The sequence below is a fragment of the Enhydra lutris genome, unplaced genomic scaffold, assembly GCF_002288905.1.
Source record: "Enhydra lutris kenyoni isolate GAN:26980312 unplaced genomic scaffold, ASM228890v2 scaffoldscaffold3, whole genome shotgun sequence".
Taxonomy (NCBI): domain Eukaryota; kingdom Metazoa; phylum Chordata; class Mammalia; order Carnivora; family Mustelidae; genus Enhydra; species Enhydra lutris.
In genome coordinates this window covers 21,105,131-21,124,642 of record NW_019154087.1, presented here as the reverse complement: position 1 = coordinate 21,124,642, position 19,512 = coordinate 21,105,131, and the positions used below count along the sequence as shown (strand labels likewise).

The following is a 19,512-nucleotide window of genomic DNA, read 5'->3' as shown; positions in this document are numbered from 1 at the left end:
TTTGGTTTGTTTTTGACCCTTTCCTTGGTTATTTGCAATGATGTAGCAATTATTTTGATGTGAATTTTGTCTTTTTATTCTAGGCACGGCTACAATGATACAATATTAAATAGATGGTTGGCAATTAGAAAACAAGAAACAAACTCCTATTTGCCCCAATATACAGCTGTATAGCTTTACCTGTGTTGTCTTTTTCCATTGTTTTTGTTTTTCATCTATATCCTATAAACAAAGGAAAAAGAACCATCAACAATAACCAAAGCACAGAAAAGGCCTCCACTGCTCCCCTTCCACTGCTACGTAGCTATGTGATCTTCAGTAAATGACTTTACTTTCTGATTCTGTTCTTCCATAAAATGTGGAAAATAAAAATAATATTCTCACAGAACTGTTTGAGAGATCAAATGAAAAATACATGGGAAAACCAAATAAACATTTAAGTCCCTATAGAAATGCAAATATGATGGCAACTGTGGCTGATTCCAAGTGGCTCCAGTTCTACCCTCCCTACCTTCCAGTCCTTTGCTGTGCTTCTCACTGGGGGCAGGGTGTATTTTCTTTACTCTAAACTCTGGGTCTGGCCATGTGACTTGCTTTAATTAACAGGAAGTTAGCAGATGGGACACAAGAGATTGGAAAGTATTTGTCCAAATGGTTTGTCCTTTTGCTTCTCTGCCATAGCTATGAGAAGAACAAGGCCAGGCTAGCAAAGAAACACTCTAACAGAGTCCAGCTTAGATCACCTGATCACCAGCCAACCTGCAGACTAGTACACTAAATAAAATTTTATGCCACTGAGATTTTATGGTGATTTTATTATCATGGCATTAACTAACTGGCACAATCATCATATCCCCGGAAAACACTGAGAAAAAAATGGAAAAGATTCAAAAAGAGTAAATAATATGAAATTTTGGTTTTTTTCCAGAAGTGAATAAAGAGCTTCTATTCTGAAAGTTAATAACTATATGGGAAGTCTTTCCATTGGAAGAGTCTTAGCCCCTCTGTGGCTTCAGTTTCTTCTCATCCTGGTCTTTGCTAGCAATTTTTTCTACATTTTTTTCTCTCCTTTGATCTGTCCATCCTGTATTATACCTGTTTCTGATATAAAGTCATGCTCTGATACCTTGACAATCAGATACGGAAGCGGCCGCTGTCCTATTCAGATAAAAAAGTAATATTTCTCTACTAATACATAATGATGAATTGTTTTAATTTGCATAAAGAATTTGAATTTTGATATTTTTGCTGTTTGTTTTCTTTTTAAAATAACTACCCTGTTTGTCCTAGGACCAGCATGTTGTTATTGGAAATGGTAGGAAAATGGTTGTATGGTGTGCATAGGTAGGGTGGACCCTGATACCTTGCTCTTTAAAAACTGAAAATATTGCTTTGGGATCAATTCCATTATTTTTGCCTCAGAGATGAAAAAAAAAATCATTGGCCTAGTTTATTGGGTTTTTTGTTTGTTTGTTTTGTTTTGTTTTTTATTATGAAGGTAAGATGGCTGAAATTTTGTTGTTTTTATTTTTAATTAATTTTTTAAAAACAGGAAACACAAAGGAATATTACAAATAGGTTCAAAAGGGTGCCTATAAAAAGTATATTTCCTTTCTTTCCTTATCCATTCAACCTACACAGGCCCACCTCAGAGTCAACCATTTAATAGTTCTTTGTGAATCTTTCCAGAGATCATCACTGCACATGAGCTCATGTTTTCTTTCCTAACTCTGTCGCCCAACACTAGTGCAATTTGCAACCAGTGGCCCTTTCCAATGTTTTGTCATTATAACCAATGTTACAGTGAATCTTTTTATAAAATACACATCATTTCCCACATATACTAAATACATGTCAGTACTTACCTGGGAGAGAAACTGCTGAATAAAAAAAATTAGCACTTTTAACTTTGATAGATATTGCCTAATTTCTCTCTATAAAGGTTTTCATTTGCATTCCCATCATCAATCTATGACAGTGCCTATTTTGCATAATCTTGACCACAGAACACATGCCTCACTAACTTTTTTTATCTTAGCCAATCTAGCATATAAAAATGTTATCGGAGTACAGTTTTATTTGCAATTTTCCCCAATGAGTGAGGCTGAACATCTTTCAATACATTCAAACTTTAAGAGAGATTTTTATTTTTCTCCTTGCACTAACCATATCTTTTGCTGATGTATACTGGATTGCTGTCTTGTTTATTTGTTTGTTTGGCTGTTTTGTTTTGTAGGAACTCTGAATGTTAAAGAAACCAGCCCTTTGGAATAGGAGTTGCAAAAAAGGTGTTCGTCTATTGAAAAATGGCAAGCCTAGTGTATTTGACACACAGAACATACACTTTAAAAAAATATATTTTATTTTAGAGAGAGACAGCAAGAGAGCAAGCAAGGGAGGGGGGAAGAGAGAGGGAGAAAGAGAAACTCAAGCAGAATCTCAAGCTCTACATGAGCAAGAGCTCAGAGCCCAACACCAGGCTCAATCTCACTACCCTGGGATCATGATCCTGAGATCAGGACTTGGGTGGAAACAGAGTCTGACACTCAACCAACTGAGCCACCCAGATGCCCCCAGAACAGATACTTTTATAAAACATTACTTCCTACACAATAAAATTATTTTCAGTAAAAACCATGAAAGAAATGAATGATATATTATGCAGAAAAATGTATAGAGCAAACATCTTCTTTCACTGAAATTCATATATATAAAACCATGTTTATAAAAATAAAAGAATAAAAAATATAGTACAGTACAAATAAGGAAAAAATAGATAAATATTTTTAACTACATAATAAATGCATTTGGTGAAAAAGGGAAAAAATTATACCTATATATAGGTCTGTTATAGTAATGAATAATAATATTGCAGGCTTTTAAAAAGATTTAATTAATTAATTAATTAATTAATTTGAGAGAGAATGAGAATGAGAGAGCACAAGCAGAGGAGCAGCAGCAGAGGGAGGGAGAAGCAGGCTTCCCACTGAGCAGGGAGCCGGATGTAGGCCTCAATCCAAGGACATTGAGATCATGACCAGAGATGAAGGCAGATGCTTAACTGACTGAGCCACCCAGATGCCCCAATAATATTGCAGTTTAAGAACAAGTAAATACATTTATAAAAAGGGACGCCTGGGTGGCTCAGTGGGTTAAGCCACTGCCTTCGGCTCAGGTCATGATCCCAGCGTCCTGGGATCGAGTCCCACATCGGGCTCCTTGCTCAGCAGGGAGCCTGCTTCTCCCTCTGCCTCTGCCTGCCACTCTATCTGCTTGTGCTCACTCTCGCGCTCTCTCTCTCTCTCTCTCTGACAAATAAATAAAATCTTTAAAAAAAAAAAAAAGAACAAGTAAATACATTTATAAGAAAGGATAAATTTCATTTAAAAAATACTATTCAAATTTGGTAAAATATGTCCTGTATATACTATTGTTTGCACTTGGCACACCTGCTGGTCTGCACTGTTTTATTATTTTATATTTTAAAAACAAAAATTCCAAATGGTCATTAGAATGAAAAAACTGAAAACTCAACTTGTTTCTTCATCCCTTCATCCTTACAATTCACTGTGACAACACTGTTTATTTTGAATCTATTTATATTCAGAAAAATGTGATAACATGGAGTTTGGAGACAGGAGCTCTACCTGAAATGAGCTTGAACCATTCCAATGTATAATGTATATGAGACTGCCTCTAACAGGGCTGAACTGAGAGATCATTGAATTAACTCAATACAATGACTATTAAAGGATACATTTTTAAAAATATGCCCATTTGTAGTTTACATTTGTATTTTAAAAAATCAGTCTCGGTAAAACCAGCAATTGTTAACTGTACTATCTAATATAAGAGCCACTAGCCAAATGTGGCTATCTAAATTAAAATATATTAAAATTATGTTAAATAAGAATTCTCTTGCTTCCCATCAAGATTGAATAATAGGGACCAGGTGTATATTTCAGTTTAAAACAACCAAGAAATGGACAAAATATGGAAAACAATGACTTTTAAGATACTGGACATCAGGCAAAGAAGGATAGTGATCCCTGAGAGTTGACAGGTAAATTAAGAAGCTGTATAATTGTTCCATTTGATTACCTTGAGAAAGTTCCAAGACTGTGGTGCAGAGAGACGGAACTTTAGCTGAGCCTAAGGGACTCCCTGAGCTGAGGAGACAGATTTGAGAGTCTGAGGAGACCAAAGTAGCTACCGTCCACAGAATCGAGTACTGGAAAGAAGTGAGTAGAATAGAAAGAGACCTTTGGAGCTTCTTAGCAGATGCCCTCTGAGTGTTCAGTGATTATTTATCAGCACGTGCGTGTGACGAAACTACTACAGACTGGGGAAGGAACCACCGAAATGAATTCTAGGTGGCAGGGCCCATGAACAGTGCTCGTTCTCACCACTTGTGATTCCTGGGGATTTCTGGTCCTATGTAAGAATGCTTAAAGCCGGGGTGCCTGGGTGGCTCAGTGGGTTAAAGCCTCTGCTTTCAGTTCTGGTCATGATCCCAGGGTCCTGGGATCGAGCCCCGCATCGGGTTCTCTGCTCAGCGGGGAGCCTGCTCTCCCCCCACCCCCCGCCACCCCCCACCCCCCGCCACCCCCCACCCCCCGCCTGCTTCTCTGACTACTTGTGATCTCGGTCTGTCAAATAAATAAATAAAATCTAAAAAAAAAAAAAATGCTTAAAGCCAAGACCTGAAAGGATCAAACTGTTTTCAAGTAACTTAATTACATCTCAGAACAAAGTTCAAGAATATTTACAAGGATACAAAAATACTCAGCATCCAGAAGAGTAAGATTCATAGTATCTGATATCCAATTAAGAATACTGGGCATGCAAAGATGCAGCAAAATATGATTCATAATGAGAAAAATCAATCAGCTGAAATTCACGCAGAACACTAGCACAGATGTTAGAATAAGCAGGCAAGGATATTCAAATATTTATTGTAACTGTATTCTACATGTTAAAACGGTTAATCGAAAACATGAAAAACATAAGGGATCCAAATTGAACTTCTAGAGTTGAAAACTACAATATTTGAGATTAAAAAAGTATTATAGGGGCACCTGGGTGGCTCAGTGGGTTAAAGCCTCTGCCTTCGGCTCAGGTCATGATCCCAGGGTCCTGGGATCCAGCCCCATATAGGGCTCTCTGCTCAGTGGGGAGCCTGCTTCCTCCTCTCTCTCTCTCTGCCTGCCTCTCTGCCTACTTGTGATCTCTCTCTCTCTCTTTGTCAAATAAAAAAATAAAATCTTAAAAAAAAGTATTATACTGGATGGAACTAACTACAGGTAGGATTTGGCAGAAGAAAAGATTAGAAAACCCAAAGATTTATCAAACAAGGTATGAATGAGCTGTGCAACAAATTCAAGTGGCATGGCATGTGTGTAACTGGAGTTCCAAAGAAGGAGTGAGTGAGATGGGAACAAAAAGTATATTTGAAATAACAGTGGCTGACACTTTTCTAAATTTGATGAAAAATATAAATTCACAGTTCCAACAAGTTTAATGAACCCCAAGCAGAAGAAACAGGAAGGAAACTCCATGAAGGCATATCATACTCAAACTGTTCAAATAATACCAGCGACAAAGAGAAAAATCTTCAAAGAACCAAAGAGACAAGACACATTATGGGCAAAGGAACAAAGGTTTAGTGTGACAGCAGAGGTCTCATCACTAATGCAAGTAAGAAGACAGTGGAGTAACAGTTAAAAAATATTGGGGTGGGGGAATCCTGTTGACTTATACTTCTATACCTAACAAAGATATCATTAAAAGTTTTTTTCTCGTTAAAGATTTTATTTACTTATTTGACAGAGAGAAAGAGAGACAGTGAGAGAGGAAACAGAAGCAGAGGGAGTGGGAGAGGGAGAAACAGGCTTCCCGCCAAGCAGCGAGCTCAATGTCGGGCTCGATCCCAGGACCCTGGGATAACGACCTCAGCTAAAGGCAGACGCTTAATCACTGAGCCACCCAGGTGCCCCATCATTAAAAGTTTAAGGCAAATAACAACCTCTTTAGACAAAAAAGGTGAAAAATTAATCACCAGTATATCTGCCTTACAAGAAAAGTTAAAAAAAAAAAAAGATCCTTTAAGCAGAAGGAAAGTTATGCTGGATGGAATTCTGGACTTACACAGAGGAATGATGAATGCTGGAAATCTCTGGGAATATCTGATATGGGGGGAGGTCAGTGAAGACAATAGCTTTTATTTCTGCTTTGTACCTTTTCTTGTGGTATCTTTGATTTTGTTATCAGAGTAATATTGGACTCATAAAATGAATTAAGTATTCACTCCTTTTCTGAGTTAAGAGTTTGAGAAGAATTAATGTTAATTCTTTCAATATTTAGTAGAATTTACCAATGAAGCCATCTGATACTGGACATTTCTTTGATGAAAAAAAAATTTAATTATTGACTCAACTCTGGTTATATGTCTATTCATATTTACTATTTCTTCTTGATTCAGTTTTGGTAATGTGTTTGTAGGAATTTGTCCACTCATCTAGGTTATCTAATTTGTTGGCATATAATTGTTCACAGAACTCTTATCATTCTTTTGACTTCTGTAAGGTCAGCAGTAATGTTTTCACTCTCTGATTTTATTTGTTTCTTTTTTTGTCAATCTAGCTAAGGTTTGTCAATTTAGTTGATCTTTTCAAAGAACCAGCTTTTAGTTTAATTGATTCTATTATCTTACCATTTATTTTTTCCATCTACATTCTTTTCTTTTCCTCCTTCTCCTCCTTCACCATCTTCCTCTTCTACTTTTTTGGGAGGCTAAACAACATGCTACTGAGTAACCAATGGATTAGTGAAGAAATCAAAGAGGAAAAATAGAGACAAGTGAACATGAAGACTTAATGGTCCAAAATCGTTGCAATACAGCAAAAACAGTTCTAAGAGGAAAATTTATAGCAATGCCAACCTACCTTAAGAAACAAGAAAAATCTCAAATAAACAATCTAGTCTTATACCTGAAGGAACTAGAAGAACAAACAAAGCCCAAAGTTGGTGGAAGGAAGGAACTAATAAAGATCAGAGCAGAAATAAATGAAATAGAGACTGAAAAATGAAAAGTTCAATAAGACCAAGAATTGGTTCTTTGAAAAGATAAACAAAATTGATAAGCCTTCAGCCAGACTCATCAAGAAAAAATGGAGGACCCAAATAAATAAAGTCAGAAATGAAACAGAAATAATTACCAACACCACAGAAATACGAAACATTTGACAAAATTCAGTATATTCCCCATTCTAATCTTTATTATTTCCTTCTTTTTTCTAGCTTTGGATTTAGCTTGCTCTTCTTTTTCTGGTTCTTGTAAGGTGTAAGGTTAGGTTTTTGATTAAGGATTTTTGTTCTTTTTTAGTGTAGACATTTACTGCTATAAATTTCCATGTGAGAACTGCTTTGCCATATCTCATATGTTTTGGTATGTTGTATTTTTGCTTTCATTCATTTCTAAGTGTTTTCTAATTTACTCTGTGATTTCTTTGACCACCAGTTGTTTTAAAGTATATTGTTTAATTTCCACATATGTGTGAATTTTCCAGTTTCCTTTCTGTTACTGATTTCTAGTTTTATTCCATCATCTTTAGAGGAACTATTTCTTATTATTTTAACATTTTAAAACGTATTGAGACATGTTCTGTGGCCTAACATATAGCCTATGGTGGAGAATGTTCTATGTGCACTTGAAAAAAAATGTGTATTCTACTTCTGTTGGGTGTAGTGCTCTATCTGTCTAGTTGTTAGGTCTGGTTGATTTATGGTGCTATTAAAATCCTTTATTTTCTTATTAATATTCTGTCTAGATTTTCTATTATGGAAATTCTATTACAGAAAGTGGGATATAGAAGTTTCCAATTATTATTATAGAATTCTCTTCTTCCCTTCCATTATGTCATGGTCTCATGTATTTTGCGTTCGACCGTTTGGTGTATATGTTTATAATTATATATTTCAGATGAACTCTTTTATCAATATCTAATGTTCTTTGCTTCATCTGATATTAGTACTGTTACTTCCAGCTCTGTTTTGGTTACTCTTTGTATGGAATATTGTTTTCCATCCTTTTACTTTCAATCTATTTGTGTCTTTGGATCTAAAGTCTCTTTATAAAGCATATAGCTGGATTATGTATATAGAGTCTCTTGTATATAGCATATAGCATATAGTTGGACCATGGTTAGTTTTTTAAAAAATAAATTCTGCCAATCTATGCCTTTCATTGGAGAATTTAACCCACTTTCACTTAAGTTGTTTATAAGGAATGCCTAACTTTTGTTGTTTTGCAATTTGTTCTCTGTATGTATTATAACTATTGTTCTTTATGTCCTCTGTTATTGACTTCTTTTGTGTATGTTGATTTCTTTGTAGTGAACTCTTTTGATTTTCTTATTTCTATATATTTTTAAGATTTTTTTTGTGTGGCTGACATGGAGATTATACTTAACATCTTAAATGTAGAGCAATCTAGTTAGAATTGATACCAACCTAACTTCAAGGGCATATAAAAACCCTGCTCTTATATGTTGTTGCTTGTAAACCCCTCCCCCCTTTTATGTTGTTATGGTCACACATTACATCTTTATGCATTTTATGCATGTTAACATAGATTTATAATTATTTTTTCTACATTCTTCTTTTAAGTCATGTGAAATAAAAAGAGGGGCTACAAACCAAAAATAAAATTTCACTGACTTTTGTATTTACCTATTTAGTTATCTTTACTGAAGTTCTTTATCTCTTCTTATGGCTTCCAGCTACTGTCTAGCATATTTTTGCTCAGCTTACAGGACTTTCTTAGAGTGAGTTTCCTGTCTATTAGTAACTAACTCCATCAGCTTTATCTGATGGATATGTTTATCTGAAAATATCTTAATTTCTCTTTCATTTTTAAAGGATTGTTTTGTTCTATATAGAATTGTTGATTGACAGTTTTTTCTTTCAGCACTTTAAGAGTATCATCCCGCTCCTTTCTCCATGCCTCCATGGTTTCTAATGAGAAATATACTCGTAATCTTACTGAAAATTCCTTGTCCATGATGAGTTTCTTTTCTCTTGCTGCTTTCAAGATATTGTTTAATTCCTTGGCTTTTAACAATTTCATTATAATGTGCCTTGGTGTGGACTTCTTTGCATTATCTTTTGGGGGCCGGTAAGCTTCCTAAATCTGTAGATTTATATCTTTTTTTCAAATTTGGGAAGTTTTTGGCTATTATTTTGTCAAATATTCTAACATGTTCTCTCCTCTTCTGAGGTTCCTATTATGTATATTTTGGTGTTCTTAATGGTGTCCCACAGGTCGTAAGCTCTGTTTCTCTTATTTTTTCTTTCTGCTCTTCAAACTTGATACTTTAATTGACTGATCTTCAAGTTCACTTACTTTTCTGCCTGCTCAAATTTGCTATTAAAACTCTAGTAAGTTTTTCATTTCTGTCATTATACTTTTCTGCTCCAGAATTTCTGATTTTTATGATATCTATGTATCCCTTCATTGATATTTTGTATTTGCTCATACATCATCCTCCTGGTTTCCTTTAGCTCTTTGAAAGTATTTAAGATAGTCAGTCTAAAGTCTTTGTCTAGTAAGTCCAAAGTCTGTTCTTACTCATTTCTGTTAATTTCTCCTGTGAAAGGGCCATATTTTTTTGTTTCCTTACATGCTTCATCGTTTTGTTAAAACTAGACATTTTGAATATTACAATGCAGTAACTCTTGAAATCAGATTTTTCTTTCTCCTCAAGGTTTGCTTTTCTTTCTTGCTATAGACTGTAGCTGTTTGTTTAGTGAGTTATCTAAACTGTTTTTGTAAAGCAAAGTTTGTTTTTTGTCATGTGTGGTTTCTGAAGTTTCTGTTCCTTTACCTTGCACTCAGCTAGTGTTTAAACAAATATTTCTTTGAATGAGAGAGACAGAGAAAGAGAGAGAGAGGAAGGAGAAGGGGAAGAGGAAGGGAAAAGGAAAAGGAAAGGGAAAGAGAAAGGAAGAGAAGAGAAAGAAATGAAATATAAAGAATAAGAAACTCCTCAAATCAGTAACAAAAAAACCTCATCTAGACTTTGCAAATTGGCCCTGTGCTTGATTACCTCCCCGCCCCCCAACATTTAGCCAGGCCGTTTACAATTCTCTCTTAGCCTTCACTTCATCAAGCCTGCACTGAGCCTAGAGATCACCTAGAGGTGTTGGTTTAGGGTCTTCTTAGACCTTTTCTGAACATGCATCCTGCCCTGGACATATGTGCTGCTTTTTAAAAAATTCCTAAGTATTCACAGGGAATTTTGAATGGTTATTTTCCCACAGAAACTCTTTCCCTAACTTTTCCTCCCAGGCTTTGGCACTCTACTGTTTGTCTCAACTGTAATCTTTTGTCCCGGGTAGCTGCAGGTTGTTTGATGCCTCACAATGTTTTTGAGGAATGCCCACTGGCTTTCCATTCTGAGTGCATTCTGAGTTAGGCAAAACAAAGACAAATATGTTCGATCAGTCTTTCCAGTATCCTCCAGGCAGATTAAAATAGACAAAACACCATTCTTCTAAAATAATGTCTGCTCTGCTCCTTCTAGAGCTAGGGATGAGAGTTCCACATGTGGACTGCTATCTTCAAGACTGCTACTGAACTGGGGACAGTGTAGGGCTAGGGCAAGTTGAAATGCCACAAAGTTTTCCTCCCATTTTTAAGTTGCCTTTTCCTTCATTCAGTGTTCATTTGGATGCTGTAGGGCTTTGTTTAATAACTGGAGTTCTGACAAAGTTTCTTCTGACAGTCTGCATGATTGTGTGTGTGTATGTAAAGACAGTGTTTGGATTTGCCTACTCTGCCATTTTTGCTGACCTCACTCTCTGCATTACATGTTGCTTCCTTTGCATATTGTCTTTCCATCATCTCTTCACTCTGCTGAACATCACCCTAGCTTTTTCTTTCCAAAATATTACTGATATAAACAGGTTTGTAATAAACTTTAAGGATAAATAAAAATTTAAGGTTTGGTCAGAGTTTAAGTTATAACACAACACTTCACAGTAGTAAATAACCATATTGAGTGGTTATTTCTATTTCTACTCTTTAATATACCTTGGTTATTAATACAGCAGCCAATCCCTCCGTGTTCTGGTTTTATCTCCCAGAGAAACCTGAGTCCCCTTATCTCTATGTCTGGGCAATAAAACCAGAATTCTCACTTCACTATTCAGAACAACCTAAGTCTATCCTATTGCCAGTTCACTCCTGCCATCGATATAATCCACTTTCAAATAAATCCATCAAAAAGTTTTGATATAAAAGGGATGGGACTTTTTATTCCTTAGAGGGAAATCTGGTCCTAGCTTTCAAAATAACAAAAATTTCTCCCAGATGTATGTATTTTATTTCATTTAGAAAATGTAGACACATTTTAAAACTTCTTTGAACACATTTATGTTGTCTCTACGGCAACTTCCATTTAAAAATGGTTATTTCAAAAAACTGAGGTTTGCTGGAGGGGATGGCTGGGTGCTGGGGAGGGTGTGTGTGCTATGGTGAGTGCTGTGAATTGTGTAAGACTGATGATTCACGGACCTGTACCACTGAAACAAATAATACATTATATGCTAATAAAAATGGTTATCTCTCAGTATTCCATTTTCTTTTATAAACTAATATTATAACTAATATTTTTCTTTTATAAACTAATATTCCTACAAAATTCTGTTTTTTAAAGAAAAGAAGACAACTTTATTATTGAATGATTATTCAGTAAAAGAGGCTCTTCCCTTTCTATAAGTGAATAATACTCTTTTCTTTTGTTTTTGTTCTGGGAATCAAAAATGTGGCTGAAATGTCTTTTCCTCAAAAATAAATTTTTTCTATTCCAAAGTAATACACATTTATTTGGTATTTTAAAAAAATGAATAACAAATAAAACAGAATTTCTTAGTTCTGAAAATTCACAAATGTATATAAAACAAAAAATAAAAATCACCAGTAATCGCATTACCTGAGATACCAACTGGTATCTATTTGATATATACCTTCCAGGAACTTTTAAATTGCTGTTTACATGAGCAGCTATATATGTGTATTTGTGTGTGTGTGTGTGTGTGTGTGTGTATGTGCGTGCGCGCACGTGCACATATGTACACATACACATGGATACATAATGTATGTATATTTTCTTCTTTAACAAAAGTAAGATTTTAGTAAGGCTTTTTTCTCAACAAATATAAAATGCATCATTTTAATAGCTACATGATAGTTCCTTTAAAGATGTACAATAATTTAATCAATTTCTTTTCAATGAACACTTAACTTATTTCCATTTGTTCTCTGTTACAAGCACTGCATATATATTTTAGAATTACAGGAAACTTAAAATCAGTAATTCTCATTTCTTAGTTTTCTTTAAATATTTGCTTCTCTAAGCTGGCGTTAAGACAGTTTTTGTGGGCGCCTGGGTGGCTCAGTGGGTTAAGCCGCTGCCTTCGGCTCGGGTCATGATCTCAGGGTCCTGGGATGGAGTCCCGCATTGGGCTCTCTGCTCAGCAGGGAGCCTGCTTCCCTTCCTCTCTCTCTGCCTGCCTCTCTGCCTACTTGTGATCTCTGTCTGTCAAATAAATAAATAAAATCTTTAGAAAAAAAAAAAAAGACAGTTTTTGTAATCCTGTTTCAAAATGATTTGACCACAAAAGTAGGCAATCATCAACAGTTGTCTAAGATACCTTAAGTCTATCTAACCTTAATAGATGACCTTCCAACCTGGCTATAATCTGTCATACCAGTTTTGACTACCCAAGTTCCCCACAAAATTTCCATTCTAATCAAACGGATTTATTCACCTGGAGGAGACTAGGGCTTTACCAATCTTCTACCATAGCACTTCCTGCTTTTCCAGGCTAAAAAGCATGCAAATCACTCTGTTCCTTTACAGTAATCCAGAATTATGAATCCAGCTCAAATCCCACTTGGTCCATAAACTCTTCATGACCTCTCAGCAGGAAGGGATTTTTCCTCTCATTATGGTCCTTTGACACATGATATTTGTAACATTTTTGGCAATTAAATATCTTTCAAAAGTTCCTTCTCAAAAGTTATTTAAATCTTATTATTTCCTCATTGTCATGTTTATGTCATTTTTCTACAACCGTACAAAGAGCTATTTGGAGATCAGACATGCTCTTTGCCCAGCACTACACCTTGCATGTAGAAGGAGTCTGGTAGATATTTTTTTGATTTAATATAATTACTATAAATTACAGACCTATATTAGTAAAATTCTCATTCAGTTCAATTTCTATGTACAGATAAGAGCACATGAAAAAAGCAATTTTTTAAAGCTCTTTCATTGAGATATTAACATAAAATCTTTGTTACTGACTATATACTGCGGATGTTGGTATCTGAACTATGTAATCTCTAAGTCAAAATAATATACTTAAGGATTCTTTTCTTTTTTTTACTTTTTATCTTATTTATTTATTTAAAATGTTATTTTATTTAAGTTCAATTAACACATAGTGTATTGTTTCAGAGGTAGAGTTCAGTGATTCATCAGTTAAGTATAACAGCCAGTGCTCATTTTATCAAGTGCCTTCCCTAATGCCCATCACCCAGTTACCCCATCTCCTCACCCACCTCCCCTCCATCAACCTTCAGTTTGTTTCCTATAGTTAAGAGTCTCTTATGGTTTGTCTCCCTCTCTGACTTCCTCTTATTTTATTTTTTCATCACTTCCCCCATGTCTTTAACACCTTATTTACATTTTGATAATATTTAAAAAACAAATTAAAATAGTCTACATAAATATTGAGTTACTTACCTTGCAAAAACTTAGGCAGAAGCACAAATGTAACAAAATAACATGAGCAAGCTTCATGTTGGAGACTCAGTGTCTGTCTCTCTTCTTTACCCTGGGTAGTCTTTCAAAATTTAATTTTTAACCTTTGAAAAAACATTCAGAAAAAGCAAGCGTCCTAAAGTGCTTTGTACTTTTGAACTCAGAGGATTTGGCTAAAATCCAGAGTTTTACTGTAACTGAAACCACAAAAGATCTTCTCAGTGAATAGCTGGGGGAGGTGACCAATAGGGAGTATGTTTCCTCCAGAGGAAATGATTTCCCCACTTTGTTACTAGATAACGCCTCAATTCTGTTCTCTAGGGAAGACAGAAACTACAATGAGAGAAAATTTGTTTTTGGTAAAATAAAATTATGGTTTTCCCCTTAAGGTTGAAGAACAGGAGATAAGAAGTAAAAGTACATTACATTGAAGGCTGTGATGAATACATTTTTAATCCTCCACAAAACAGTTCCTTTACCAAACATCAGTTATGCTGTGATCAAATGATATCCTCTGAGCACAGAAAACCTTGTGAGGGCCTGAAGGATCTGATACTTAGTTGCCATCAGAAGAAGTGTCTGCTGATCATACTTTTCACAGCTAGGGCAGTGAAACCTTCCAGGAAGTGGGATCTGGGAAACTCATCTTTTTGTCTTTCAGAGTCCACCATTTGTACATCTATTTGTATCTACTTTTCATATACGCTCCAAGAGTGGCTCCTTCAAAATTGCAGGAGGCCTTGAGGGAACATTTAGAAGAGAGAAATGGTAAGAAAAACTATAGCTCTGGCCCTTGTAGTGGGTCTGGAGGCTGCAGTTGATACTCAGCCTCTATCTCTTTCCACTCCATTACAGATTCCTCTCACCCTGAACTTCTACCTCTGCCAGCTTCAGCTGTTCACCTAATGTCACGACTCCCAAACTTCCTGGAGCCCCTGGTTACATTTACTTCTCAGACCATAGTTGCTGTTTTTATCCTTTAACTGTCACAAGAGGCACCCAAGGAACTCATATGGTTCCATCCATACTACTCCCTTCCCTCATTATGTAACAGCAGCCCCTACTCCCTCCAAATGAACAAGGTGAGTTATACTTGTCAACATGGCGACTCCTCTTCTTTCCTGCTGGTCCCCAGACACAAGAAGCCCAATCAACGTGTATGAGGCAGAAGGCTTAGCTTATAATACATTGGGTTTCTTGCTGTGCCTCCTGGCAAAAGTATGCTTCCTTTGGGGAACAGGAGCCCTAAGGTCGCAAAGTCTCCAGTTGCAGGACACAACAAGCTCCCAGTTAGTCACTGAGAGTGACAGTATGTGTGGTCATTTCTGCGTCTATTCCTCAACTCCCAGACCTCCATCTTCTTTCTATTGGCAATACAATGCTAAATGAAGGTCTTTCATTCAGTGCATATATTGCTTGCTAGAAGACAGCTCCCGGTTGTCAGAGTATTGCCTTTAAATAGCACCTCATTTCTACATTTGGTGGGCTGTTCCAAGGCTCCATAAGGCTGCCAGTTTTCATGTGGGGCAGTATGTGACATACCAGTGAATCCCACGGTCAGTCACCCACTCTCACATCTCCTTTGCTGTCAGGTGGGTCCTCTTTTCTGACAGGATGTTGGAAGATTAAATACACTGAAATCCTTTGGATTATGACTCTAGCTACGGCCCTGCAGGCAAGAAAGGCACAATGTAACCTAGAATATGTGTCCATTTCTCTGAGAATGTACCACTGGCCCTTTTAAAGTTGAAAGGACCAACTGTGTCAGTTTACCAATGAGTACTAGTATCCCTGATGAATTGTGCCATCATGGGGACTCAGCATCAGTCTATGTTGCTTTCAGATTGGACAGTTGTTGATGACATCAGCCAAGTTAATCTTAGGGGGCCCATGATATTGGCCTCATGATTAGCCTCCATTTCCGCTACTATAGCCACTTTATTCTTGTGCCCATTGGGCTAGCACGGGGGTGGCTGCTGACACTGGCTGATACCAATTGGCTGAGTCATTTTGTTCGTTATTTAGTATCTTTTCTCTGGCGGCCATTCCCTAGTGGGTATTAACATGTGATACAAATATTTCTATACTTCATTCCCACTCTTATATGTACATCCACATGTTTGTACCCCAGATCTTCTTGTTCTTAATCCTTGAATACTTTTTATTCTTAAAAAAAAGAAAAAATGGTCAGGCAATCATTATTGCCTGTGATTCATATACAGTCTAGTTTTAGGCCACCAAATTTCCCACACAAAGTGGGTGACCAGGTATATCATCTGAAGCTCTGCCCATCGTAAAGATGTTCCCTTACCAGTGTCTTCTAAAACCACCCCTAAGTTTGGCTATATTGCGGCTGCTGTCTGTTTTCAGCTTGTACCTACATACCGCGCCAACCCCTCTGTAAACCAAACACGGTTTTCCCCTCCTCCCGGTCGTACCATATTCCTTATAGAGCCATAGGTGTGAGCTGAGGGAAGGACTTGGGTGCAACAGTTTGGATTAGGTGGGCGGGAGGAATATCTGAGCTACCAGCTGATGGGGTTTGCTAGTGGCCTTGGTCCGGTTTGTATTTGGGTCTGGATGTAACACTTCCATTTTATAAAACATTTTTGCTAGGCCTGCTCAATCGTATATTTTGTGGGTCTGTTAGTACCCGGCTCATAATGGGCATTTCTGGTCAATAGTGTCCAATGTTCAGTAATTCCAGATTTACCAGGGTCCAGTAGTGTACAGTTGTTCCTCGAAAAGAGTGTATTTCTCTGCTGCAGATAATTCACGGCTTTGCTCCAGAACCCCAGTGTTAGGGTCCGTGATCAAAGGAACGAGACTAATATAAAGCGAAAATCAAAGCTTTATTTCACGCCAAGCATCAAAAATCAGACTGACCGGTCAGGGCTATCTCTTACGAAAAGACGATGACGATGATTCCGACAAGGTCACTCCCAAGAAGGCCGCTCCGGATGAGGCTGCTCGGCAGAGGAGGCCACTCCCCTGTTGGAGCTGCTCCCAAGAAAAGGCCACTCTGGAGGAAGCCGCTCCCAGGACGAGGCTGCTCCCAATGACGAAGAGGCGATGACGACAGCGACGATGACGAGGACAACACCGATGACACAGACTCCGCTCCCATGACGCCACTCTGACAAGGCTGCTCTGGCGAGGCCGCTCCCCAGGCAAGGCTGCTCCGGCGAGGCCGCTCTGGAGGAAGCCTCTTTCCTGACGATGCTGCTCCCGCGGGGCCACTCACTGAGGAGGCCTCTTCCCAGACGAAGCCGCTCCCTGGAATGACACAGCTCTGGCGAGGCAGTGGCTCAGGGTTCCTGGCGAGGTTGCTGCCATCTAGGCCATTTCCCGCGGCCCCGCTGCCGAGGGTCGCGGTGTGTGGGCGGGGCCGCTGGCGTTGGGGCCGCTGGTGTCTTGGGGCACAGGCGTCTCAGGGCAGCAGGCATCGGGGCGCTGGTGGCGCGGGACCGCTGGCATCTGGACCACTGGCGTCTGGACCGCCGGCGGCTCGGGGCCGCAGGCGTCGGGACCGCTGGGGCTGCCAGCGGCCGAACTGCTGGCGTCTGGTCTGCCGGCGGCGCTTATAGCTCTTACAAGAGCTGTTACGACCCCTATAGCTCTTACAAGACCTATTACAGCTCTTCTTCTGCTCCCGCTGACTCTTCTCCTTCTGCTTCTTCTTCTTCCTTCTTCTTCCTCTGACAGCTCTCCTTCTCCCCTCGACAGCCTTGCAGACCAACCTTTATGGGGGGGGGTTGAGCCCCACCCCTACACAGGCGGCCAATTGAATCCCAATTCACCCCAGTGGATATACACGCGCCCCACCAATTGGACGTCTCCACCCGGCCTGCCCTGCCCCTACATCCGGGGTCCACAAGCCAGTTCCTCTGGGAGGGGCAGGCCCTTACACCCAGGGTTCTCTATTGTAATTCTCTCAATGCTCTTTCTCAAACGTTATGCAATGTTTTTTTCCCACCACTGACAATTCTAACATCATAGGCTCTGTCAAATCAGTGCAGAACTCCTTCCTGCTCTGGCAGCCTGAGCAGTATTCCTGTGTTTTGTGCTTCTTTCTTTGTGAAATGCAGTTCCACATGAAATAATTTGTCTTTTAATTTAGAGAAGATATCCTGGCAGGTTTCCAAGCACTGGTTTATCGATGCGCCAGGCCTGGTCTCCTGCCCTCTGGAGTATATGTGTCTTATCAAGGCATTCAGCATGCTAGCCATCTCTTGCTTACCTGCTCTGATCAACATAATTTCATCAATGTGATGGAACAATGTGATGTTCTACAGGAAGTCTGGGTCATCCAGATCTCCTCAGACTTCATGACAATGGAAGATGGGTGATAAGATCTATGGAAAAACTATAATGTACGTTGTTGCTCATCCCCTGTGAGCAAGAACTGTTTATGATCTTCTTTTCCATTTAAAATACTTACAGTAGTTCAAGTTCTCCTGAGCAAATTCTTATTGCTACACTTTATAATATTGCTAAAACCAGAATCAAGGTTCTTACCTCTAAGAAAGAAATTCAACTGAAACAAGTATTAAACCTTAGGTAAGGGGTGATTTCTAAGCTTAGAAAGAAGAGAAGAAAACAACAACATGGAATGCCTGGGTGGCTCAGTCAGTTAAGTGTCTACCTCAGCTCAAAGCATCCCAGGATTCTGGGATGGAGTCCCACATCTGGCTTCTTGCTCAGCAGGGAGCATGCCGCTCCCTCTGCCTGCTGCTCCCTCTGCCTGCCACTCCCCCTGCTGTGCTCTCTCCCTCTCTCTCTCTGACAGATAAATAGAATTTTAAAAAAATTAAATTAATTAAAGAAAAAAACAACAGAAAAGACAAATATCCAAATTACATATAAATTTTTTACAATAATAAAAAAAGTGAACTAAGCATACAACTCAGGATTGCATTAAGAGAATAAAATGAATCAAAAGTGATAGAAAGGAAATAATGAAGACATAAGCAATAGCAAAGAAACCAGAAAGTAAAAAAGTAACAGATTTGATATATAAGCCAATGAATCATTTTGAGAATTTAAAATAAGAGAGAGAATAAAACAATTTTAGAGGAATACTATAGTGGAAATGTTTAGGGGGCCACCCACACCCATGTTTCCTTCATAATGGGTTCCCAAATATCTTTGTGAAATTATCTGTCCTCTGTTATGGGTTGTTTTGGTGGGAGAATAGTTCCCGGCACCTGCTTTCGAAAACGGAAGTTAAGAAATCCATATCCAGCCTCTTTCCATTCCCTTTTATAGACCAGGATCTGATGAAAGAGTCTCTCTCCTTGGTGTTTGAATCTTGAGTTAAGGATAGGAAAACAGAAGAACCCACTGGGAATAATTTATTGAAGCAGCAGCAGCATCAGTAGCAGCAGTGTACTGGTCAGGTGGTTTAGGTGTTGTAACACAAGTTTGCTGTGATTCCTTTTCACCTTCCTGAATGACTATCCCCAATTCTTAAGCCTAGTTTCTCAGCCTCCTGTCAGTAGTGTGAATATTCTATTACCTTCCAAATGAATTTTCTTTTACTAAAGCTAGTCAGAGCTGGTTTGGTGGCCTGTCACCTGGAACCTTAAGTGATAAAAGCATGTGCAACTTATCAAATAATCTGAAGATCTAGATGAAAATTTCAAAGAAAATAAAATGATCAGAATTTACTCAGGAAGAGGTA

The 19,512-nt window shown here is 38.1% G+C and overlaps 1 protein-coding gene across 1 annotated transcript in view; it reads right to left on the bottom strand.

The window, feature by feature from the left end:
* Positions 1-13,991, bottom strand: part of LOC111155213 (complement factor I) — a 49,259-nt gene extending 35,268 nt beyond the window's left edge. Inside the window, exons 1-2 of the mRNA XM_022515323.1 lie at positions 13,812-13,991; positions 181-222 (exon numbers count right to left, since the gene is read on the bottom strand). Of these exons, the coding sequence (XP_022371031.1) occupies positions 181-222; positions 13,812-13,868 (99 nt within the window). The 5' untranslated portion in view covers positions 13,869-13,991. The remainder of the gene's footprint in view (positions 1-180; positions 223-13,811) is intronic.
* Positions 13,992-19,512: the final 5,521 nt, after the last annotated feature.